Source organism: Tyto alba, unplaced genomic scaffold (assembly GCF_018691265.1).
Source record: "Tyto alba isolate M040663 unplaced genomic scaffold, T.alba_DEE_v4.0 Super-Scaffold_39, whole genome shotgun sequence".
Taxonomy (NCBI): domain Eukaryota; kingdom Metazoa; phylum Chordata; class Aves; order Strigiformes; family Tytonidae; genus Tyto; species Tyto alba.
In genome coordinates this window covers 12,931,372-12,955,928 of record NW_024881314.1, presented here as the reverse complement: position 1 = coordinate 12,955,928, position 24,557 = coordinate 12,931,372, and the positions used below count along the sequence as shown (strand labels likewise).

The following is a 24,557-nucleotide window of genomic DNA, read 5'->3' as shown; positions in this document are numbered from 1 at the left end:
GTCAGTTGGCTGTGGAGCTCCCTCACGCTGTGTGACAGTGGGGAGGTACCACGCTGCTCCTGCAACACTGTGCTCTCCTCTCCTCTCCTAGGCTGACATGGAGGACATGGCTGATCTGGCTGATATGCGCCATGACCTGATGGGCCGCGTTCAGGCCGTGATGGTGGCCTGCTGTGACTACCGCAGTGCCTTCGACCACTACTCCTACCTCTATGGGGATGACAGAAAGGAGTTCTTCCGCCAGTTCCTCCTCTATGGGCACATCCTCACTGCTGCCGAAATTGAGGCCCACGCGGAGGATGGGGTCCCCGAGACACCTCCCACACTGCAGCAGTTCCGAGAGCAGATCGACTCCTATGAGAAGATCTATGAAGAGGTGAATCGCATTGAGCCCATCAGCATCTTCCAGAGCTGGATGAAAGTCGATGCTCGGCCTTTCAAGGCATCCTTGCTGAATGTGATTAAAAGGTGGAGCTTGGTGTTCAAGCAGCATCTCATGGACCACGTCACGCACAGGTGAGAGCTGTTCCTGTCTCCTCTCCCCAGGAGCTGTGCTGACCAAAGGGGATTTCTCTTGTCTTGGCTGGGCTTTATCATTTCATGCTGATAACCAATAAGCTAATACAGAGTTAAGAGAAGGGGGTCCATACTGCGTGCCAGCTCCATCACATCCCCTCTATCTTCCATCTGCTGGTCTCTGATGGGAACTGGTATGGCTGAGTGTGTAAAGTGGAAACATTTTTATGGAGTTGGTACCACTGGCATCCCACAAACCGATGCTCCTGGGACCTGCTGTGTGGTGTTGGATGGGAAATCTGTTTGTCCATTCATCATGGTCCAACTAACATAATCTGTGCTGCGGCTCTGTGCTTACTTTGTTGAATTTGATATTAGACATCAGTAAAGTTGCATTAATGCCATGAGATACTTGCTCTATTTCTAAGTGCATTGCTCTTTTGAGTGCACTGTCTGAAAAAAAAAAAAAAATACAAACACCCCCCCTGCCCCAGATCCCTAATTTGGGTTGCCTGGCATGAGCAGTCATGGGGAGGTATTTTCAAGGTTACAAAAAGGAGGAGTTTTGTATGTAAGTTTTGAGTTAACATGTGTTACCTGCTCTGAATAGCTGCTCAGTCGCCAGGTCTGTGCAGGACAATGCATCAGGTGATTTATTTGAGTTGTCGCAACTGAAGAATATTGTAGGTCTTGAGTGTTTACAAATAAGTATTTAGAGACATATGTAATAGTGCAGGCTGCTGCATATGGTGGATGATATGATCTCTTGGGTTCTTTTCAGCACCATAATTCTGTTAGGTAATGACTGTGCAAAGAGGTTTTTGTGTAGCTGAGAATGGGCATTTAGGAGTTCTTATTAAGAGTCCCTGACTCAGCACTTTAGTCTTTATTAGGTGAAGTATTTAAGGGTACATTTTGGCCCAGCAGCAGCATCCACATAATTTAAGTGGGTACTTAAAAAGTGTTTTGAAGAGAGGAGAATGGCTGTGCTGGAAAGCACCGGAGATCCAGGAGCCCACCATGCCTCTGCCACCAGTGCCTAGGAGCTGATGAGGTTAAGAACAGGGTAAGCAGGTAGGGAAACTTCCCCCAGATACTCTCCTTTGTCTCTAACAATTTATAGCTCAAGGACTTTGAGAGACTGGAGTCATGCCTTTGTATTTAAAGACCCGAATGTTTTTTTTTTTCTCCACAAATGTTTGGTTTCTTTTCTGAACTGCTGTGAATTTTTTATCACCTGCATCCTCCTGCATCAGGGAGTTACCCTGTGAAATGAGACAGTGTGTGAAAAAGAATCCCTGTTTATTGTAGCTTTGCAACCTGCCGGGTTCATTTGGGGATCCTGAATTCTTGTATTGGAAGTGAGGAGATGAAAACTGGCCTTTCAAGCTCACTGTCTCCAGACCACTCCTGAGCTCACAGTTCTCCATTATACTCCTTCTCAGATACCTTTCTTTTCTTCCAACCTGAGAAGTCCCAACCTGTTTATCTGTTCCTTGCAGGAAGCTGTACCACATCTATGGATCCCTTTGAGCATGAATTGTGGTTCTGATGCCCTCAGCATGTTGCCATGAAAATGGACAGGGTTATCCAGGCCTTTCCCCTGTCCATGCCAGTCCAGGTGCCTGGCATAAGGCTGATAATTCTTTCAGTAGGAACTGCTCTTATTTTGTGCTTTCCTGCTTTGTGTTCTGTAGCTTGGCTGACCTTGATGAGTTCATAAAAACTGCCGATAAAGGTTTGAGCAAGAAGGTTGAGAAGGGTGATTATGATGGCTTGGTGGAGATTATGGGTCACCTCCTGGCCGTTAAAGAAAGGCACAGTGCCACTGATGCCATGTTCGAGCCCCTGAAGCAAACCATTGAACTGCTGAAGACGTATGAGCAACAGCTGCCAGAGGAAGTCTATAAGCAACTGGAGGTGGGTGAAAACTTGTGGTGGACACACCAATTTGCGGAGTAGCAGATGTCAAAGAGAGAGTGTGAGTTTAAGAGCATTTCAGGAATATTTAAGACCCCACTCCCTGTCATTAGAGGGCCTCAGTGGATAGTATTTTGCTATTGCATGATGTGCCTTAATAGCTCTAAATTTTGGAGTTATATTGAGATTTTTCTTTTAAAGCAGAGATTAAGCCTTTTGTTATATATGAAAAACATAGAATTGCCTGCTCCAACTCCCAGCGATTACTCTTGAAAAAAATTAATGCATTTTCAAATACATCTGTTAATTAGGTTGAATTATAATTATTTTTAAATAAGCCAGTTCTTGGCAACTGTGGAGATGGGAAGGATAATGTTGGCAGAGGAGTTGCCTTCCCCTAGGTCTTCAGTCCTTCACTGGATCTGTAGCACCAAATCTGTTTGACCCAGAGGACGTCACTGGGAGCAGGTTATGAAAGTACTTTGGCACCTTTCCACATCTGGCTCTGAAGAATCAGAGTGTTTTGGGGGAATTCCTTTCTTTTCTGGGAAGGGAACCATGAGATGGAGGTTAGAAAAGACCGTGAGGTGCCCAGCCAGCCTTGGGGAACAGGAGACAAGCACTGGCACCAGCCAAGATGTTGCAGTGGAGAAGCATGTGGCTACGTGCTGATGGATAGCCGGTAGTCATGGGGCGCTGTGGGCAGAGCGGGCTGTGTAGGACACAAGGTTTAAAGCAGGACCCGTCGGGGAGCCTTAGGCACCTGTGCAGCAAAGGCTCCAGTTCTCTGCTGCAGGCTTGGGTGGGAGCCCAGTGGAGTTTAGCACTGCCCTGGTTTTCTGCTTGTGCAACAGTGATCTGTGGGTGGTTGGGTCACCGAATCTGGAATAGCTAAGGGTCCTAAAGATACCTAGGTTCCTACAGACTCCCTGAAAATCATCAGAGCTCCATTACATGGATGCTCTGTCTGCTGCAGCAGCTTCAGTCCACATAAAACACGGTGCTGCAGGGAACCAGGCTCTGCTAATTCCTCTGCCTGAGAAGTGCTTGTTCGGTGCCTGTTTGTGCAAGAACATTCGAACAACTGATTTATTTTGCTGATAGAAGAAATGAGGGATGCAGGGCAGACATTCAGATGCAGGAGATAACAAACAGTTTTGTTCTTTCTGGCAAGCGACAGGAACATGTAGTTGAATGATTCATTCACTCCTCTACAGTGGAAAAACCAGAAATAAGTTCCTGTAGGTAGTGCTCCTTCCATGGCCGTGGAGATGGATGGGCTGGAGCTGGTAGTTTGTATGAGAAGGACAAGGAAGCAGCTCCATGTGTGCCCTGCTGTGGTCAGGGATAGTGATTTCTATTGAGACTGGAATATAAAGTGCCAGAAAGAGACACCTCAGGAGGGACTGGCCCTGCACTGGCCATCTCTGCTGCCTCAGAGCTGCCTCCAGGTTATTTCCCTTCTTTCCATAATGTCGGTGGGTCTCCATTAATCTCCTTAACTATGTGAACTGTGATGAAGAGAAACCCAAAATCTTTCCTGTAGGCTTGCACAGTACAGTGGGAAGCAGTGGGAGTTGACAGCAGGGCTCTTGGCTAGTGTCAGTATCTAGGCAGAGGATATGGCCTGAGAAGCGTAGTGAGAAAAAAAAGAAAATCCCTTTCCGAAGAAAATCCCAGATACAGAGGGTAGATTGTCAGCAGGGCTGCACACTTGCAGCTTGGATGCAGACCTGAGAAAGAAACCAGTCTTATTTAGTACTAATAATATATACACAGGCTGGAGGGGTTTGTCTCAGAGAGCTCTCCAGAAGTCATTCTGGTATAACATCTTCTTCTGCTGTAAGAGCTGACAGGAAAATTTTCCAGGCTCTGTTTCTTAATTAGCTCTGGGAAGCCAGACAATCTGATGAGCTTGAATCCACAGCCATCCTCCCTTCAGCCTCTCCCAGCAGGCTTCGGGTCCTGCTGGGCTTGGTGTTCAGATTCCTGTTCTCTCCAGAGCATTGGACCACCCTGGGAGCTCAGGATCTAATCTGAGGCCCTTCTGAAATTATTTGACATGTTTTTACAATCAGAGCAGTCAGTTATAAGGTCTCAGTCTTCAATAGTCTTCAAAATTGTGAATAACTAGTTTTATCCCAAATTGCGTGTTTAGCCTTTGCATCACACCAAAACTTCCTTACAGTTTTAGACACAGAATCTGTTGCTTTTCCTGTTCTGTGATTATCCATAAACAGATCAGATGCATCTTATATCAAATAGCAAATACTGCCTACCAGCGTTTAAATTTTGCTTGCAGGAGCTGCCAGAAAAATGGAATAATATAAAGAAGCTGGCAATAGCTGTGAAACAGCATGTGGCTCCTCTGCAGGCGAACGAAATGACAGTTCTGCGCAAGAGCTGTGCGGTGTTTGATGTTGAGCAGCACAGATTCAGAGAGCGATTTCGGAAAGAAGCACCGTTCAGGTACAGGCAAATTATAGCATCAGAGAAGCCCTGAGGAAAAAAGGCTTTATGGGATCGTCTCTGAGTGTCCTGAGAAATGTATGCTTGAGCCCTTGCATGCACTTCCTACCTTCTCACAGTGCCGTATCTGTTACGCCTGGGGTGTTTTGTCCCTGGGAACACTGTCCAGTGTCTGCAAGAGATTGAATCTGGATGCCGAGCACACAATATTGTTTTAAGGTGGCATCAGTAGTGCCATGTGGCTGTACCATCTATGTGTACTATAGATGTTTCATCTCTTCTTTGCCTTTTAGAGGCACTGTTTGGTTTATGTTTTCTTTAAAAGTTGTTACAATATCGCTTATGAAGAATAAACATTCCTTTCTAGGTTTGACACTGAAAAGCCTTATCAACTGCTGGATGCAAAGCACATTGAGATTAAACAAATGGAGTCAGCCATGACCTCGATTTATGAATCAGCTGGTCTGTTTGAAGTCATGGTGCCAGATTATAAACAACTGAAACAGTGCAGAAAGGAGCTGTGTCTTCTCAAAGAGCTCTGGGATATGATCTTCCTTGTGAACACTAGCCTTGATGACTGGCAGGCCACCAAATGGGTGGATATTAATGTGGAAAACATGGATCTGGAGTGTAAAAAGTTTGCGAGAGAGATTCGGAATTTGGATAAGGAAATGAGAGCGTGGGATGCTTTCACTGGGCTGGACAAGAAAGTGAAGAACATGCTGACGGCCCTGAAAGCTGTGGCAGAACTTCAAAATCCTGCCATTAGAGAAAGACACTGGAATCAACTGATGCAGATGACGGGTGTGAGGTTTGTGATGGACTCTGACACCATGCTGGCTGACCTCCTGAAGCTCAACCTGCATAACTTTGAGGATGAGGTTCGTGGTATTGTGGACAAAGCAGTGCGAGAAATGAGTATGGAAAAAGTTCTGAAGGAACTAAAAATGACTTGGAGCACCATGGAGTTTCAGTATGAGCCTCACTCCCGGACAAACATCCCATTGCTGAAATCAAATGAGGAACTCATTGAAACTTTAGAAGACAACCAGGTTCAGCTGCAGAATTTAATGACATCCAAATATATTGCTTTCTTCTTGGAGGAAGTGTCTGCATGGCAGAGGAGGCTGTCCACTGCGGACTCCATAATTTCCCTCTGGTTTGAAGTGCAACGTACATGGTCTCACTTGGAGAGCATATTCATAGGCTCAGAAGATATACGGGCACAACTTCCGAAGGTATGAAACCCCAAATCCTACTTTTCCTGTTTGGAAAGTGTTGAAGAAGAGCCTCCATTATATGAAACAGGGTTATCTGTAATGTCAACTTCCCCAAAGCAGGGCTTTTCTCCTGCTGCCTTGCTTTTTTGGAGGGTCCCTTAGTGCTGTGGTAGTTTCCCTAGTGTTGCCCCAGGATTTTTTTGTACTGTAGGTTGTGCTTGAGCCATGCTGACAGCACTGCTGGGGACTGACAACCAAGAGGGGGTGTGCACAGCCCAGTGACACCCAGACGATACACTACCCTGTCTCCATCCCTTCTCTCTGGTCTGCTTGGACTGTTCCTCCTCTGCTTTGGAGAGCACTGGGCACACCTCACTTACTGAGCAATATATACAGGTGCTAATAACCAGTGCCCTGAAGGCTGTGCCACGTGCAAGCAAGCTGTTAATATCCAACAGCTATCTAATGGCATGTATGAAATTGCATAATGATTTAAATCTAGATCCTACTGGGCAGCTGGCTGCATCTCAGTGCCCGTCTGGAAGGTGGCGTGAATCAGCAGCCTCTTCTCTTCCCTAGACAAAAAGATGAAGCTCAAAGCCTCTGGAGACTGAACCTCCTCGGGATCAGGCAGGTCTGGGGAAGGATGTGCTGGCAGGGCACGGGATGCACATCTGAAGTTGGCTACATGACTTGTGTGTAGGAAAGGCTCAACCCTCCAGCCGGAGCCTTGCTACTGGGGCTGAACACAGGTTGATGCAGAAGTGTTACCAGGAAAGCTTGGAGCACTTTTATTCAGTGTCCTGATTCACTTGGGAGGCCTGGCTTGGAAAGAAAGGAGAAGTGGAGACATTCTGAACATAGCTTTATTTGTTCATTCCCTGTTACCTCCAGAAATTCAGGGTCCGTGTTAGGTGCAGAGCGTAACTGTCAGCATGCTCCTCTGCTGCCAACATGGGGTTTCCATGGCCTTACTTAAGGCAAGGAAGGGCTCTCCTCTGCAAGTGTCATCATACCCGTTTCAGGGATGGGCACTGGGACTCCTATGCTATAGCAAGAGGGGAAGAGTGAACTCACATGGGGTCGGTAGCTTTTCCCCCCATATGGGAGCATTTCCTGCTGCTGTGGCCAGGGAAGCTTGGTATTTCATCTGGACACGGGAGAGGAAGAGTTATGAGGAGACATTCAAAGGGAAATTCAATCCCATGAATATGGTTGGTTCTAGGCATTGGCTTCTGCATGGATCACTTTATTCACAACCCCTTTGGGATACAGTGAGAAGGTGGTGAGTGCCCCATTGGAGACATGTTTCAGGCACATGGCTGGAAAAGCCCTTCTGAAATGGTGGAGAGGTCCCTCTGCACTGGACAGGAGGCTCTCTGCACAGAGCCTTTCCCCTTCAACCCAAAGACATCATCCAGAGGATGAGATCTTTGTAGCACAAAGTTAGTGTTTTACCATGAATGTGTTCCTTGTATTGCCTTTTAGGACTCCAAACGCTTTGAGGGGATTGATGTGGATTTTAAGGAACTGGCCTACGAAGCTCAGAAAACCCCAAATGTAGTTGAGGCTACCAATAAACCAGGTCTGTCCCAACAACTGGAGGACATTCAGAGTAGGTATGTAGAACTTCAAATCCCAAGATTCTGGCATGGACTGCGTTCAACTCTGATAAATTTGTTTAATATGTTCTCCAGGGGTTTCTTTCCAGACTGTGCATTCCACGTTCACAAGTCGCAGCATTTCTGATCTTTCTTGAGTTTTTTGATTTGTGATCCATCACCCTGAAGCCCCCAGGGTGCAGTCTGGCTTTGTGTATGTGCAGATTCTCATCCTGAATATTGATTTGCACACATACAAAGCTAGACATTCACCTGGTTTCAATAACATGTGGCCTCACTGCCACCCCAAATACAATGTCTTAAATATCTGTTTAGCAGTCCAAGCAGGGATATCTGCAGCAGAGCTGATCCCATGTTCTTTAATTTACGAAATTCTGTGTGTGTGTGTACCCTTGACACGTGGTATAAGTAGGCTCTCTGAGAAAGACCTTTAGTGTCCTGAGATGGATACACTTCTCACTTTACATATGAACTTGTCTACCTGGAACACACTTAAAAGTTAATATGATAGCTGTTGTGTCAGTAATAGCTATCCATTTAAAATAAAGATTTATTTTTTTTTTAATCAGATAAGGCTAATGTTCCTCACAGAGGACTAGCTGTATGTTATTTATGAACTTTGTAAGCTCAGCAGCAGTTTAGCATGTAAACACTGAAAGATTCGTTTTAGATTGGAGCAAACAAGTTTCCGTTCAGGCTTTGCAAACACAAAAAGCTGACTAGGTCTGAATCAGACTTTAAAATGTGGCTCATTAGAATAAAAGCAGTTATGGAAACTGTTATCCCAGTATGAAATCACCCGTGGCAGTTATGAGTTTGTCTAAAACAGCTCAGACTGCAAACCCTTTCTAGCTGCTTCTGTGTTTCTTCTTTTTCATGAGGCTTCTCTGACTCTTAGGCTGTTTGACCCTCGGAAGTAGAGAGTTACTATGAGTTACTATGTGCTGTGTTGATCTGTTTGGAAAATGCTGTAGAAGACCAGCCTACAGGCTCAGCTCATGTCTGACATTTCCCCATGGTAGGGGAGTGTCTGCTTGATAACCCAAGCTGTAGCATGAAACATGAAATGGTATTTACCCACCTGTCTTGGACTCTGTTTATCTGTTTTGTCTCCCCAGATTGTCTCTGTGTGAGAAGGCTTTGGCTGAATATTTGGACATGAAAAGGTTGGCCTTTCCCAGATTTTACTTCATTTCTTCTGCAGATTTATTGGATATTCTTTCCAATGGCACCAACCCACAGCTGGTAAGCTTTGTACTGCATAATCTTTGCCTTTTCCAGCTGCCAGTAATGTCACAGCAGAAGATGCTGTCTTGGGACTTTCCTGTGGCTTATCCTTTCTTGAGTGCTTTTTCTCCCACCCTCACTCGGATTAATAATAATTCTTTCACAGCTGGCCTTCATCTGTCATCTTTGAAAGGCAACATGTGCACTGTGTGTTGTCTGATCTAACCCTGGTGATGCTTGCAGCTGGTTCTGAAAGTGTTGCACAGAATAGAGCTAGGTTTTGATGCCATAAAAACAGTGAATTTGTTTCTGCTGGGGTACAGTGAGTTTGGATGAAACCATCTTTCTTGAGAATGTCAACCAAAACTTGTTGCTGACCTTGGATTCTCAACCTGAGATGCCGCCAAACAGCATCTGCTGTTGGAATAGCCACAGACTGGGCATTCACATGTGGAAGTGTTGACAACTGATGGCTTGGAGAGTTCCCATTTTTTAGGCAGAATAGGCATTTGCTAGTCAGCCACTTCTTTCTTCCCCCATGCAAAAGACTTTGGGACATCCTGATTACATGGGTAGAGAAGAACACAACCTAAAAGTAAGACAGCTGGTGGTCAGATGGTGGCTACGGCCAAGGCAAGCAAGTAAATCTCTTGGGTTGACATCCACCCCTGCGCAGCTCAGGGCCAGGCTGGGTATCTGACCTCCTGCGCTGGGCTTCTGCACCATCTGACTGAGGGAGCTTCTCCTCTCCAGGCTCTGTTTCTGGGGATGGTGTCTGAATAGAAGATGTGGGGAAATCAAATATACCATTCCTCCTGTTGACTGTGGTGGATTGCTGGATCAGCCTGTGGAGGAACTTGTAGTAACCTTCCCGTTTTAGGCAATGTCTTCACTGTGCTCTTCCCTCCATTCCCCAGAGGAGCACAGACACCTCCTATCCCCAGTGGGCAGGGTTCAGAGGATTCACTCCTGCAGGTGTTTTTCCATACAGAGCATAGTAGCATTATGGTTGATTATTATTGCTACAGGAGTTGCTGTCAGAAAACCTCAGCCACTTTGCCTGGCAATGCCGTGCTCTGGCTGGCCTTGTTTGGGATGCATCATTTATCCTGAGATTGGTATGTAAAACCAATCAATATGTTCACAGCAAATGGAGACTGTTGGATAAGGAATGAATTACTTATTCCATCTTTCAGTAGTGAGTAATCTCACCTTCTTTAAACTTTACATAATTTTCAGCATTCGTGTGAGCACATGAATGGATCAGGTTTGCAGAGCATTTGGAAATGCTGCTGTTTGCCACTAACCTTTAACACTGCTTGTATCTGTTTCTGCTGCTGACTGATTTCAACCCACAGAGTATCATAAATACATAGTTGATTGATACTTAAAATGGAGAGAAAAAAAACACAGGAAGCAAAGAAAAGACGCTGTTGAAATGCTCTATGGAATATGAAGAAATTCCTGGCGTTTTCTGTTATTCAAAGCTATTTGCAGTAAAATCAAAGTAAATGTCAAGTAGGATCATACATGGATACACACTCAGCCTTTCCACTGTGGTTTCAAAGTCTGATAATTCCTAAAGGAGGATTAAATACACAATGATATTATCCTCTTGAACTAGGTGTTGAACTTGTGCAGATTCAGGTGTATTCAGGGCTCCAGAAGCAGGATTGCACCAAGTGCTGGAGTACATCTGAAGCCCTGCAGACCGGCCAGGGTCTGGGAATGGACAGTGGGGATTTGTAAGCAGAAACTTCTAGATGTAAGAAAAGGGTTTTTATGGTTTACTTAAGATTTGAAGGGAGGTATGCTTATCTGGGAGGAAGCTGACTGTCCCTTGCTTCTCAGAGGTACTTAATACTTTCCAGGATTTGGCCACACTTGAACGTGTGTAAGAAGACCACTGAGCTATGTCCATCTGCAGGACAGCTTGTGAGAAGGAGTGTTATAATACTTTGTGAGTCAGTAAGAATTAAACAGACAAGTCCACGTGTCTTTCTCTGAAAGCATTAGAGTGCCATGCACTGTGAGCTGTTCTCATTTCTCATCCTACCCATGGGAGTCTGTCCATCTCCCTGCCTCTGGCTGTCATTGAGAGAGCCAGCTCCTGTCTGGGACAGCTTTGTGGGCTGACCCTTGCTGGAGGAACATCAGTCCTGGCAGAAGCCCACCTTTGTTGGCAGTGGCATGTGGCACACAGTGATTTAGTTGTGTGTTCTGTAGTGATCTAGAAGAAGTGTTGGTGACCTGCTCAGCAGGTCAGCCGGTGCCCAGCAGGCAGGTGCTGATGTTGAGAGCCTGCAGCAGCAATGGTAGCATTTCTCTGTTGGCTTTTCAAACTCAGCCAGGTGTGAACAGGGCTGAATTATCCTTTTCCTTCTGGAACAGTGCTTTTGGTCAAGATGGGGCTTTTGCAGGTCTGGGTTGTTGAGCTATTTATCGTTGGTCTTGGGCAGAAATAAAGGTCCTTCTTCTTCATGGATGAGAATTCAGGACTTTTAATTGATGCAAAATTGATTTCTAGTAGTGAAAAAACAGAAAGGTTCATAGCGAAGAAAACTCTACTGAGAATAGGATGAGGTGGAGCAGTGGGAGACAGCAAGATACTTGTATTGGCAGTGTCGTGGCCATGTATGAGAAGATGTGGTGCTACCAAGACGTCCAAGATCATGCTTTGTGAACATGACTGTGACTGTGACATGTATGGTGATCTCCATTCTGCTTGTCCTGTCCCAGCCACTTTACGTATACAATTCCTTTTGCAGGTGCAACGTCATCTTTCCAAACTCTTTGACAACTTGGCCAAAATGAAATTCCAGCTGGACTCTGAGCAAAAGGCGACCAAGGTTGGCCTGGGAATGTACAGTAGGGAGGAGGAATATGTCAGCTTCAGTGAACCTTGCGACTGCAGCGGACAGGTGAAAAGAAGGACCTTGTCTCAGAACTGTCCAGTGGAGTCTGCTCTCATGTCCTTTGTGTGGTCATATGTTGCCAAGATATCATAGAGCTTCACTACTCTTCCTTTATGTGTGAGGCTGGAAGAGGCGGTGTGTAATTTAATTCCTCCTTACACCACAGCTCTTAATTCTGCTCTGGTTTGGTCCTCAGTAAGGTGGGGCATAGGTGTCGCAGTCGACAGTGAGAGAAGAGGCTGTGGCCTTTTTCCAACTAGGTTTTTTTATTTGATTTTTTCTAAGATGTTTTGAAGGTTAGTCTTACAGCTTGTTACAATTATCCTTGGTAAGGGAGAGGATGCAGATTGAAAATAGACTGAGCTATTCCATAGTACATCTACATGGGTATCTTTTGAAAGAGAAAGCTTTTTTTCCTGTTTTCGAAATCTTCCTTCTTTCATAGGATGTGTTAAAGTATGAAATTTAAGAATCAAACTACTGCTCGGCTTATCTGTCCCTGTAGTTGCACCTTTCTCCATGGACTGTTAAAGGAAGCTAAAGTACATAATACCAGTGACTGAGCTCCCAGCTTGCTGCATTTAAACTATCTTCTCAGTCAGGGCTTTGCCTGTGAAATACTAAATTCAGCAGGAATTGTGTTCCCCAGTTTGGCAGCAGCTTTCTCCTGCTGCTGGCAGATTGTGCGCCAGTCCCATGAGTGATCCTGTCATGGCCTGGAGGTGGAACGCACCGGACTAAATTACTCTGGTGGAGTTCATTTTGGTTTCTCATATAGCTGGAGTTCAAGAAAAGTCTGCCTTGTATTCTTGGTGTCTGGAAATAGACGGTAACCCTGCAGTACCAGAATTGGCTAAATCCACCCAGTCTGAAGGAGTCTGTGAGGCTTGTTTAACTCGAGAGTTGAGATGTTTGTCCCACTCTGTATCTTCACTAATTACCAGAGGCTCTTAAGAAGACCAAATGTATTACTGTGATTTAATCTGTTCCCTAGGTTGAGGTCTGGCTGAATCACGTACTAGAGAGCATGAGGGCTACTGTGAGAGATGAGATGACAGAAGCCATCATGGCTTACGAGGAGAAGCCGAGGGAACAGTGGCTCTTTGACTACCCTGCCCAGGTATCTGCCGCTGCTCCTCAGCTCCGTTCAGGCTCCACGTGGGAAAGGCAGCGCTTGGCTTCCCCTTCAGTCCTGCCCTGCCCTTCTTTCAGTAATGGCCTCTCGCTCTGGATGGGGACGTTTCTGCCCTCCACTGTGCTGTCCGGGAGGGAGGACGGATGAGTTGTCCTTTATCCTGGCAATCTCCTGACAGAATTTCCAGGCTGAGCTCCATGCTCTGACTGGGGCTCCAGGGAGGGTGTGCTCTTGGCTGGGTTACAGAGCTCAGCGGCTTGGGCAGTGCCTGCTGCACCCAGTGGGTCACGGGAGTCTATACACCCAAAGGAGCGAGAGGTGCAGCAGGAAAACAAAGTGGGGAGGCCTGATGAGAGAAAAGAGCCCCTCGGATGCACTCTGAGAGCCTCATGGTCTCCAGCTCTTCCTTCTCTGCTGTCAGGCATGTGGAAGGTTCTGATTTGACTAATAAGTAGCTGCTAAACGTGTCTACCACTGATATGATGTTTTAAATTAATGTCATTAATATCCGTGTTGTCCTGTCTGCTGTGACTACTGTATGAAAAAATGCTTAATTTCATGTCACAGATACTTCATAATTGATCTCCCTGTAGATCAAACATTCTTGAATGTAAGAAAGCTCTGGTGTTTTCCCTGACACTGAGCCAGCCTATTTCCCTAGGTGGCTCTTTCCTGCACCCAGATCTGGTGGACAACCGAGGTTGGGATTGCCTTCGCAAGGGTGGAGGAAGGCTACGAGAATGCGATGAAGGAATATCACAAGAAGCAAGTGACCCAGCTGAACACCCTCGTTACCATGCTGATTGGGCAGCTCTCCAAGGGTGACAGGCAGAAGATCATGACCATATGCACCATTGATGTGCATGCTCGGGACGTGGTGGCAAAGATGATAGCGCAGAAGGTTTGTATTCACAGCTCAGCATGGTCCTGTGCTGGGCATTGGAGCAGGGGCTACAGGAGCGATAGACCAACCACAGGCCATTCAGATCACTGCCCCTCTCAGCGGGAGATCCATGACTAAATTTACTTTACAGTGTTTGCAGTAAGGAGGCAGAAAGCAACCATAAACCTGCAGTGCTGTTCTGTATCATGGCCATGCAACACCAAGGGGCTTGATGTACTTGCTACATTCAGACTGGGCGTGAGAGTGTGGCCCTGTGTCCTGTTGCCAAGGCATGTGTTGGTGGATGATGGTGTTGTGTTGGGAGGCTGCTGGATGCAGTCTCAATTAAGTCTTTAGAAAACAAGAAAAAGCATTTGGAGTTTTCTTTTTGTAGCCTCCTTGGACTGGTGTGGGGCCACAGGGACTCCTTTGGACTCCACTGTCCTGCACACCTCTCCCACACCATTCCCCTGTGCTTGACACTGTGTCAAGTGTCCGGCCCTGTAGGTGGGTGGGAAGATGCCCTGAGTGTGTTGGGTTGTGGTTTTACCCTCATCTGTGTCCTCTTGGAGACAGCCACGCTGCTCAGAGGGTTTCTGGCTCCAAGGCTCAGCTGGATTTGATGGTGTCTTGGCCTGTTTTGTGGTGATGTGGACCATCTGCCAGGCCTGCCTGCTGGTTGTACAGAGAGCACAGGTCATGGCTGTCCTTGTCCCTCTGTCCCCAGTCTGTTTTCCTGGTGTTGTCTGTGGCCCCCTCCCTGTCTAGACAGCCTCTGCTTCTTCTCTTACTCTGTTTGCATTATAAGAGCCTCTTCATGGCTTGCTGCTTCTTAAATCTCCTCTTCAGGAGTCTTTCTGTGCTGCGCTTTCGCTTGGGTATTCGCTTTTTCCTCTCCCACCAATGTGGTTACTAATTTGGTTCCTACCCTCTATTGATGGGAGATGGGAAGGTGACCTTTCTCATCACACCTGCCTTCGCAGTGAGGACCAGTCCATCCCTGATGAAAACCTTATTGCAATCACCATTTTGGCACCCGAGCTGTGTGTGCCTGGCAGCCCTGGCCTTCCCGTGATGGTGCTTGTGGGTGTGTTGCAGGTGGACAATGCCCAGGCGTTCGTTTGGCTGTCACAGCTCCGGCACAGATGGTCGGATGAGGAACGGCACTGCTTTGCCAACATCTGTGATGCCCAGTTCCTGTACTCCTACGAATACCTTGGCAATACCCCTCGGCTTGTGATCACTCCACTGACTGACAGGTAGGTCCCTGGGGAACACCATCATGGCTGGACTTTGCCATGGAGTTAGAGAAAGAGCTACCAGGCAAAGATGGATTTAGTTTGGACACCTGCATCCCTGTTGTTCTTTCTCTGTGTCCCAGCAATCTGGTGGCAGAGCTCAAACTCTCCCTTGGTTTGTAACGTGATGGTGTTACCCTCTGGGGCATTTGTGCCTTAGATCCCAGGGAGGGATTCAGCTCACAGATTAAGACACTCACCTGTGGGTGTCTGCCTGTGCACAAAATGTCCAAACCCCATAGAGCTGGTGAGTCCAGAAAGCTTTCATCCTGTCCTGAACCACTTGGTTCAGCTGTCTCAGTGGGGACATCTTAGGGTCTTTGATGCTCTTGAGATGCTCTGCATTGTCCCACCTGGCTTCCACATGCCAATCCAGAAGCATGCAAGTCTCCTGTGGGCCCCTTGTCATATCTTTCCACCCTATGTGACATTTCAGTAACCAGGAGCATCTCAGGTGGTTCTGGTCACTCATATTGGTCAACTGAGCCAAACCCCCATGTATTATCAGGTTTTGTTGGCTGTATTGACTACAGCACCATGGCTTATACAGTGAGTAGAGACACCCACATGTGGTCACCTCCCTCGTGTCCATCATCAGCATGATGGAGTAGCTTTGGGGCTTGCTGTAGCATCGAGTGAGATCATTCATAGGTCATCTGGTAGTTTCTGTTAGTGATGGGGGGTGGGATCCTTTGGGTTGAAGAGCACTGGGAAGCAAGAGGAAGGTCTTTCAGAAAAGACAACTTTTTCTTATACTCTCTGGGTCATGCCCAATATCACCGAGTGGCATGAAGATCCAAAGAAAGCACAGCCTGGATGTGAAGAGGTTGGGCAGACCCCGGTGGAAGACGAGTGTCTCTTGGAGAAAACACAGCTGGGGAGAGGTGGTAATGAAAGCCCATGAGGATTTTCAGCTTAGACATGCACCCTGCTTGTGTACAGCTTTTCAGAAGAAAGGTTCTCCTGGGTGCATTGCCCTAGTGCCATTTCTCTGCAGCCCATCAGTGACCTTTCGGACCAAGTTTCAGTCTCTTTCCTTTTTCCCTTCATCCTTCCCTGTGAAAGATGTTACATCACCCTGACCCAGTCACTGCACCTGACCATGAGCGGAGCACCTGCGGGCCCGGCAGGCACTGGCAAGACAGAGACTACAAAAGATTTGGGGCGAGCCCTGGGCATCATGGTGTATGTGTTTAACTGCTCTGAGCAGATGGACTACAAGGTAATCCTTCCACCTCGGCGACAGTGCTGTCACGTGGGGCTGGGGATGGTTGGGGCCCGATGAAACCTGGAGGATGAGAGTAATCCAGCTGAGATCGCTTTGGCCCATCAACTCTCCTCAAATCCCTGCTGCACTGCTTTCTGCTGAACACCCTTTTCTCCTCCTCCTTTTTCTTCTCTAAGACTTGCACAAGGTTCTGTAGGAAGCAGAGACCCAAACTGCGCTCTCTGCCTCGTTACACTTTTTCCTTCCCTTCTGGAGTGAGATTCCATGTGAAATGCTTCAAAAATTTTGGTCTGTTCAGTTGAGACCAAGGCTGTGCTGATACTTCGACCCTGGTTGTTTCTTCTTGGCATGCACGCAGGCTGACGGGCCCTGGCATGGGAAGGGACCTGCCCTGGTTTTCTCAGGATCCTCTCCCAAAATAAGGCCGAAATGGGATGAACCTTCAGCCACTGCAGATCACTGAATCATTAGGCTAAGTCTTGCTCTCTGCTGGGCTGGCACAGTACAGTGATTTTGGTAGTTTTGGATCATATTTAATTCAGCTTATGGTCTCTCCTAGGAAGCGGGGCCATCAGTAATTCAGCACAGGTGACCTTTAAATGAAACTAGTACACAGATATATCGAGAAAGTGCAATTAGCAAATCAAGTGGCAAACTGCAGAGCTATAAATATTATAATTGAGTTGTGCCTGCTGTTTCCATGCACTTTTCTGAATACCCACAATAGACTGTAAATTGCTATAAATAAACAGGCTGGGAAATAAAATCCATTTTTTGCTGGAGTTGATTTCATTTGTGATTTCACTCTTGTAATTTTATTTTTTTCTTTTTTTCAGTCTTGTGGGAATATTTACAAAGGCCTTTCCCAGACGGGAGCCTGGGGCTGTTTTGATGAATTTAACAGGATCTCAGTTGAGGTCCTTTCTGTAGTTGCTGTACAGGTAAGTGGAGAAATGCTCGTAAATAAATACAAACAAGGCAGAGCCATGCTGCAGCCTTTGGAGCAAGAGTAAATATGGAAAGTGCATGTTGCTGGTTTCAGTTCTATGTGTAGGCAGGTGAGGGATTATATCCCAAGATTAATCACATGAATATCACGGCACTGACAAAATGTAGCAGTGATGTGCTGCAAACATTTTTGTCACTTCTTTTCTTGCCCCAGTTGCAGTATTTGTGTTGAGGAAACCTTTATAACATCTTTTCCCAGATCAGTATATACCATGGCTCTGTACCTATTCCTCCTAAGGAAGACACTCATGTCATTAATATGCCGTGAGATAATTGCAGTGTATCATTTTAGGGAGGAGAGCTGCCTTGAGTTATGGCTACCCAGCCTGGTGTGCAGGGAGTAATTTTCATGGAGGGGAAAGGTGCTGTTTGGGGCAGATCCATGGCCTGCTGGACTTTTGGGGTTGCTTATTGCCTCCAGTCAGGCACAGGTTGTGTGTCATGTTCAACAAAAAAGAGTACATTCAAGATTAATTTTCTTTACACATACAATGTTCTTAATGCTTACCTGTCACCAAGACTCTGCAGTCTTCTTTCTTTCCTTCTATTTTCATATGGCTGTAGATTTAATTCCAATGTCTGTAATGAGAACCCTGTGAAATGGCTTTGGAGAGTATTCCAGGCCAAGTGGCATAATTCTTAGGAGGAATGTGAGCAGCCCCATGGGTGCAGTGCAGTGTTCCTGAACGCTGGTGTCAGCTGGGTAACACTTGGTAACTGGAACCTGCAGCAGATCTTCAGCCCTTGCTTACACGCTTGCCTAGGGTACCCTGACACTGTGGGATTAAAGCTAGGAGAGAGCTAATTGAGCTGTGCCTGGCTATGCATAGGTGTTTTTCCTGTAGAATGATTTCTCATCTCCTCTGTAGTTTAACAGTTCAGTGCTTTTTTTTTTTTTTTTGTGAGCCCTGTGTGAAGCACAGCAGCAGTCCTTGGAGAAGGGCTGGAATGGAGACGCCTCATCATGCTGGAGAGTCCTGTTCTCTTGTGCTTATATATAATCTGTCACTTCGCCTCCTCCTTCCCTTCCTTTTACTGGCCCATGAGGAAATCTGGAAATATTTTACACAGGGGAAAAGATTGCAGGAGGAGAGATGCTCCGTACCCTGCTCATGCCTTCCCAGTGGGTGGTGAGGAGGTACCTAGGGGAAGTACTGCGGGGTGAATCTGGCAGGGGCTGAAATCTGGGGGGCAGCAGGGTAGGAGGAGGCCCTGCTATCACTTATGGCCCTTGTTTTGAAGGAGAGCTGTGTCTGGATGTTGTCCAGATCCTAAATGTCATTGGTATCCTCTGAACATGCCAGGGAAATCCAGCTACCAGGGGGGTTTGAGCAGACAGTGGGTGTTGCTGCACTGTCCAGGCTGAGACAGCTCTGACATAGGCACAACTGAAAGTTTTGAACCTTGGGGGACTTCAGTTCTGAAAACAGAGGTGCCAAAGTAGCTTAAGTTCTTCTGGACCCAAGTGTCAGCTGAGTTCAGGTTTTAGGATCCCAGTGTCTGACTGAAGTGCTGAATTCTTCTAGACTCCCTTTTTCACTTGGTATTGCAGAAAGATCTAGAGCCCAGAGGTTTCTACACTTTTGTAATGTTTCGGTCACAGACATTGTTCCAAAACCCTTCATGAACTCCTCACTCTTCTCATCTCTCTTTCACTCATAATTGGTACCTTACATGATGTCCCAAAGAAGCCACAGGTGGGACAGGAGTTTATGTATCTTTCCCTCTCAATTTCTCTTCCGTCAGGTTCTAGTTTAAAGTTGTCCTTGAAAAAAGTCCTTGAGGATCTTAAAATAAAAAGGGAAGCTGAACAAAAGAAGCCCAGATATGACTCAACTGCTAATGATTCCTTGGCTCCTGGCTGGAGTGCAGCATCTGAAGAAAGCAGCATGGCTGTCATTCCATCATCATGTCTCCTGGGTGCTATTAGGAGTGTAACCATGGCGATGTTTAATTGGCTGTCTTAGTCATGCAGCTAATGTCGATATGGTTCCTTACGGAGAAAAATTCGATTAATTGCTTAACTTTAAGATGTCAAACAGCAGAAAGGTTAGAGTTGTGAATATAGAGAGATTTGTCCCTCGCTGTTTGCAAGAAGGTGATGTAGCTTTAATAAACTTGCTGTCTTTGGAAGCTGAGGAATGAGAAGAACAAAGCTGCAATCAGGCAAATATAAAAGACAATACAATATTAGTGAGTGAAGGTGGCAGGGGAGGTCTTACAACTTCCACCTTGTGGTTTCGGTTTTAAATTAAGTATCTGATGTCCCACAACCTTTAAAAGCAGTATCAAGTGATCGGTTTGCAATTGAGCCGAGGCCAAGTTTATTGGGAAATGCTGCTCCTTTTCTGGGCCTCGTCAAGGAACAGAGCAGACACGGGAGGGTTGTGGGTTATTGTGAACAGCAGTGGTGTATAGAGAGAGGTGATGGGTGGAGGGAACCAGGGGCCTGCGTTCTGCCAGACTCCTGGGAGTGCATTTGGGTGTTGGCTGTGTTGTGGGTGCCTGGACAGCCCTGCCTCTCATCTCGGGCATCTGGCCTCCTGCTAGGTTGGGAAGTTGAAAGAGATGGTTTAGCCTTTGGTGGTGTTTTTGCTGTGAGGTGTGCTGAGAAGAGTGTCACAGATGATGTTAAAAACTAAGGTGAGATGCAGGCAGCTTTGGAGGCACTTTTTTCTCCTGAGCTGCTCTCCCTCACCCACATTTGTCATTGCCTTATGGAGCAGTGGTCCAAATTCTTGCAACTGCTTTGAAGTTTGACTGCCCAGTCTCTTTAGCTCTCTTTTCTGCTTTGTTAGAGTTTGATTGTGATGGGAAATTGATATTACCACACAGCTTTACTCCAAACAGTGTATAAAACTTTATATGCTCAGTAAAAAAAAAAAAAAACAAAAAACCAAAACAAAGCAGTGGTAAGCCTCAGTTATTATGGGGCCAAGTGGGAGGAAGGCAGCACTGTTGTTTGGTGTGTTTTCCATAACTGAACACCAATACTGTAACACTGTCTTTGTTCCTAGGTGAAGAGTGTGCAGGATGCAATACGGGAGAAGAAAAAGTCATTCAATTTTCTTGGAGAAGACATTAACTTAGTTCCCTCAGTAGGCATTTTCATCACCATGAACCCTGGTTATGCAGGGCGAACTGAGCTACCTGAGAATTTAAAAGCTCTTTTCAGGTAAGTCCAGGTCAAGGTTTGTGATTTACACAGACTGGCAAAACTTGGCTTTTGGAACATCCAGGCTTCACTTCATTTCCTTGCAGAATTCACTTGTGTTGTCAGTCTTGCACAGCAAGCCTGGGTCTGGAAGTGCACAGGCAGGCCAAAAGAGCTCTGTCCCTTGCAGTGGGAAAGCCAGTGTGAGACCTGGCTCACTGGAGAAGACCTGGAAAACAAAGCTGCAAATCCACTACCCCTAAGGACTGTAGTGAAGAATTACTTGTTCTGCGATCTTTGTTTGCCTTTTTAGGCCATGTGCAATGGTTGTACCAGACTTTGAGCTGATCTGTGAAATTATGTTGGTGGCTGAGGGATTCATTGAGGCTCGGACATTAGCCAGGAAGTTCATTACTCTATACCAACTCTGCAAAGAGCTCCTGTCCAAGCAGGTGAGCCTTCTTCTGTGGTTGGATGGTAGAGTGAAGCCTGTTGGTCTTCAAAATCAGCAGGAACGTGGCACTCAGCCACTCACCTCCATGACTAAAGCTTCATGGCTTTTATTTAATGACTACACTTGTGCTAGCTGCTGGGAGAAGAGGAGGTTTGTGATCATCAGATCAATGAAACTTTTGAACTGCTTTACTGGAGGATCTGCAGGGACAAAAGCACTTGACCAGATGTATTAAAGGGAGAGATTTTTCAATGGGCTCAAATGACACCATGTTTGAGGTATTTAGTGACCCTTTGTTTTCCAGTCTCTGAGTTCCTATTGAGTCTCCTGCCTGCAAGGGTTTTATGATGTCTGTTCCTCTCCCAGTTCAGCCTAACAGTTTCCTGTCATCTAATGTATTGACCAAGTATGATCACTTCCAGTGCAAAGCTCTAATTAATCAGATTTTTCCTTGTCATCATTTGCATAGATCAAAACTGGGTCCCAGAGAAGAGCTGAATCAGGATTCCAGATGGAAAACCTGATCTTGGCTGTTCCAACATGAGGCTGGGCAGGAGATGCCTTGTCACAGAAACTTTGTGCTGTATCTTGGAGGTGTTGGTGATATCCATGGCCTCCCACACAAAGCAGTCAGCTGTCAAGCTGTGCTTTGGAGGGTTTTAACAGAGCAGAAATCTAAAGTTTCTTGTTGGCATGAGAGCTCTTCTCCTGCCTCTTTGTGGTTCTTTTTCAGCGATATCCTTACTGGCCCCTGCTTAGTGGATGGTCTCTGGGACCAAACGTGCCTGGTAATCTTGTGATGGGCAGGATGGAGAAACTTGGGTACTTGGAGCCTCATAATGGACTAACAAATCTTTCACCTTGGTAGCTCCTGCAGATCTAGGGCTCTGGCTGGCCTTGCTTTACTGCTTTATGGTTTAGGTGAAACAAATTGCTTAGGTCTCTGGAGTGCATGTCCTACTGCTGTTTTATTGCCAACTCTGAGCTCATGTGATGGTATGAACAGCTGAATTATTTAACTCTTTAATACTGTCCCTGGTGGGAATCCCACCTGCTGAAATGGAAATCAGGTAACTCAGACTAGTAGAGGTCTCTAGCCACAATGCAACTAACATATTTGGATATATTTCTATTGCTGACTTGTCTGGCAGTTTGGAGCTGCTGGTTCTTACCCCTGCATGGTGGTGTACTAAGCATAAACTCATCCCTCCTTTTCCCCCCCACCCTGTAGGATCACTACGACTGGGGCTTGCGTGCAATCAAGTCAGTGCTAGTTGTCGCTGGCTCTCTCAAACGAGATGACCCAGAACGACCTGAAGACCAGGTTCTGATGCGCTCACTTCGTGACTTTAACATCCCCAAGATTGTGACTGATGATGTGCCAGTGTTTATGGGGCTGATTGGGGATCTTTTCCCTGCGCTGGATGTGCCTCGGAAGCGTGACCTGAATTTTGAGCGGTTTGTGAGGCAGGCTGTGCTGGACCTCCGGCTGCAGGCTGAAGACAACTTTGTACTTAAAGTAAGACCAAGCAATCTTCTGCTGTATCTACACCACCATCAAATCATTTGGGTTCTATCAACCATCTTTGCTTCTACGAAGAGGGCTCTGCACAATATTCCCCTTGCAGGCAGACCCGGGTGGAGGAGGACAGGGTCAGCTATGCTGGGTCTGATGCAGTTGCACCTGCCCCTAAAGCCAGCACTGGCTTGGTCCCTGAGTTTACAAAGGGGCTAACTCTTGTAGGCTTATGAAAGTGTGGCCCCTGGAGAGCAGAGCCTCACTGGCTGATGGCTTTCAGATGTAAATAGTTCTGGAGGCTTGTCTGCTGGCTGAGGGTTTCACCCATCATGATTAGAGTGTCTAGACCAAACTCAGTGTCAAAACCATTTGTGTCTCTGGGTCCTATCTTTCTAAAGAAGAGGCCCAAGGACAACTGTTTTGTAGATCTGAACTTCAGTTTGGCATCTTTGTCTAAAATTTGGGAGTGTTTTTTCTCAGGTGGTGCAGCTGGAGGAGCTGCTGACAGTCCGGCACTCTGTCTTTGTGGTGGGTAACGCAGGCACAGGCAAGTCTCAGGTGATGAGATCCCTGAACAAGACCTACCAGATAATGAAGCGACGTCCTGTCTGGACAGACCTCAACCCCAAGGCAGTCACCAATGATGAGCTTTTCGGCATCATTAACCCATCAACAAGAGAATGGAAAGATGGTAAATGTCTCTTCATGCCTGAATCTGTAGATAAAGAAGGATATTTTTAGTTAACTTCCTGCGCAGCAGCAGGATGACTGGTTCTCTGTATGCTGCTCTAAAAGCCTGGGTGCTTTTATGATGCTCACAGCCATGTGGGAGTTTGTTGTTGAAAGGAAACATGGGATGTTTTAGCTTTTTGCTCCTCAGAGGAGAAGTATAGCATAAACCTGCTTTATCCTGTTGCAATAAGAATAATTATCATGTCCATTAATACCAACACTTACCAGTTCATAAATGGGGCAGGCAGTTTTTTGGGATTGGCTGGACCAGTGATGGAAGAGAGTTCCCTTCTGCCCCGTGGTGTGCACTGGGACATCCCAAAATGTGCCATTCCCAGGTTTCCATAGCTGGTAGCACAGATGCATCAACCTTAAAGTGGTGTTTTACCACTTAATATGACCCCCTGATCTCTGTAGTACACCATCATTTGCCAGTCTGTTGATCCTGATTGCTCCTGAGGAAAATAAGATGAGCATTTAGAACCTGCTGGAAGTTCACAGAAATCTGGAGTGAAAATGTTGGGTTGTGGCTAATATGTAAAGGCAGCTTTGATTTACGTGTGCAGCTGGTTTGGGAGGTGTGTGGGAGGTAAGGGAAGACATTGCCATAAATCATCCTCAGCCAGAAGTCCCCCAGGAGATGAACTGCCACCCACCTCCCCTGACCCTGCCACTGACCCCTCCCGACCCCTTGCTTTGCTCCAGTGCCAGGGTTAATTTCTTTTTAATTGTAACTTGGGACCCTAAATCAAAGTGACAGAGGGAAGTGTGGGATGCAGCCTGAAATCTGCAGGCTGACTGCAGTAGTGACTGCAGATGGAGGGCTGTGGCTGGCACTGAGCAGCGGGAGGGACATTCTACAGGTGACTGTCCAGTGGTTTCTGGCCTGTAACATTTCAAGGGAGCTTATGGGACGCCTCCCTGACGTTTCAAGGCAGATATTTTCTGCATTAGCCATTCCTGGAAATTTTGTTTCTTCTTGTCAAAGACCAGTAAGGAAATCTTCACCCCAGCCTGACAGGAGATGATGTCTTCCCTTACAGATCAGCCGCTTCTTTTCCTCTTCCTGTTTTCGTTCTGTCACTCCTTCCATTATAAGGAGTTGAAAAGGTTATACGTGTTAGGTGGTAAAAGGTCCCACAAGGGAATCCTAAAAGTATTTTTTGTAGAACCAAACTCTTCTTTCAAATCCCAAGACCGCTCTGTGGTGTGGGTGCACAAGGTCAGGAGAGAGGCACTTTTCTCTCCGCGGCTGTT

The 24,557-nt window shown here is 46.4% G+C and overlaps 1 protein-coding gene across 1 annotated transcript in view; it reads left to right on the top strand.

Moving 5' to 3' along the window:
- The window catches only part of LOC104367512 (dynein axonemal heavy chain 9), a 79,301-nt gene that overhangs the window by 26,841 nt on the left and 27,903 nt on the right, over nucleotides 1-24,557 (top strand). The window contains exons 17-32 of the mRNA XM_042802311.1: nucleotides 92-516; nucleotides 2,214-2,436; nucleotides 4,739-4,905; nucleotides 5,273-6,143; nucleotides 7,614-7,744; nucleotides 8,866-8,992; nucleotides 11,743-11,895; nucleotides 12,884-13,009; nucleotides 13,686-13,925; nucleotides 15,006-15,166; nucleotides 16,271-16,427; nucleotides 17,270-17,374; nucleotides 20,459-20,616; nucleotides 20,909-21,047; nucleotides 22,281-22,568; nucleotides 23,049-23,259. Of these exons, the coding sequence (XP_042658245.1) occupies nucleotides 92-516; nucleotides 2,214-2,436; nucleotides 4,739-4,905; nucleotides 5,273-6,143; nucleotides 7,614-7,744; nucleotides 8,866-8,992; nucleotides 11,743-11,895; nucleotides 12,884-13,009; nucleotides 13,686-13,925; nucleotides 15,006-15,166; nucleotides 16,271-16,427; nucleotides 17,270-17,374; nucleotides 20,459-20,616; nucleotides 20,909-21,047; nucleotides 22,281-22,568; nucleotides 23,049-23,259 (3,682 nt within the window). The remainder of the gene's footprint in view (nucleotides 1-91; nucleotides 517-2,213; nucleotides 2,437-4,738; nucleotides 4,906-5,272; nucleotides 6,144-7,613; nucleotides 7,745-8,865; nucleotides 8,993-11,742; nucleotides 11,896-12,883; nucleotides 13,010-13,685; nucleotides 13,926-15,005; nucleotides 15,167-16,270; nucleotides 16,428-17,269; nucleotides 17,375-20,458; nucleotides 20,617-20,908; nucleotides 21,048-22,280; nucleotides 22,569-23,048; nucleotides 23,260-24,557) is intronic.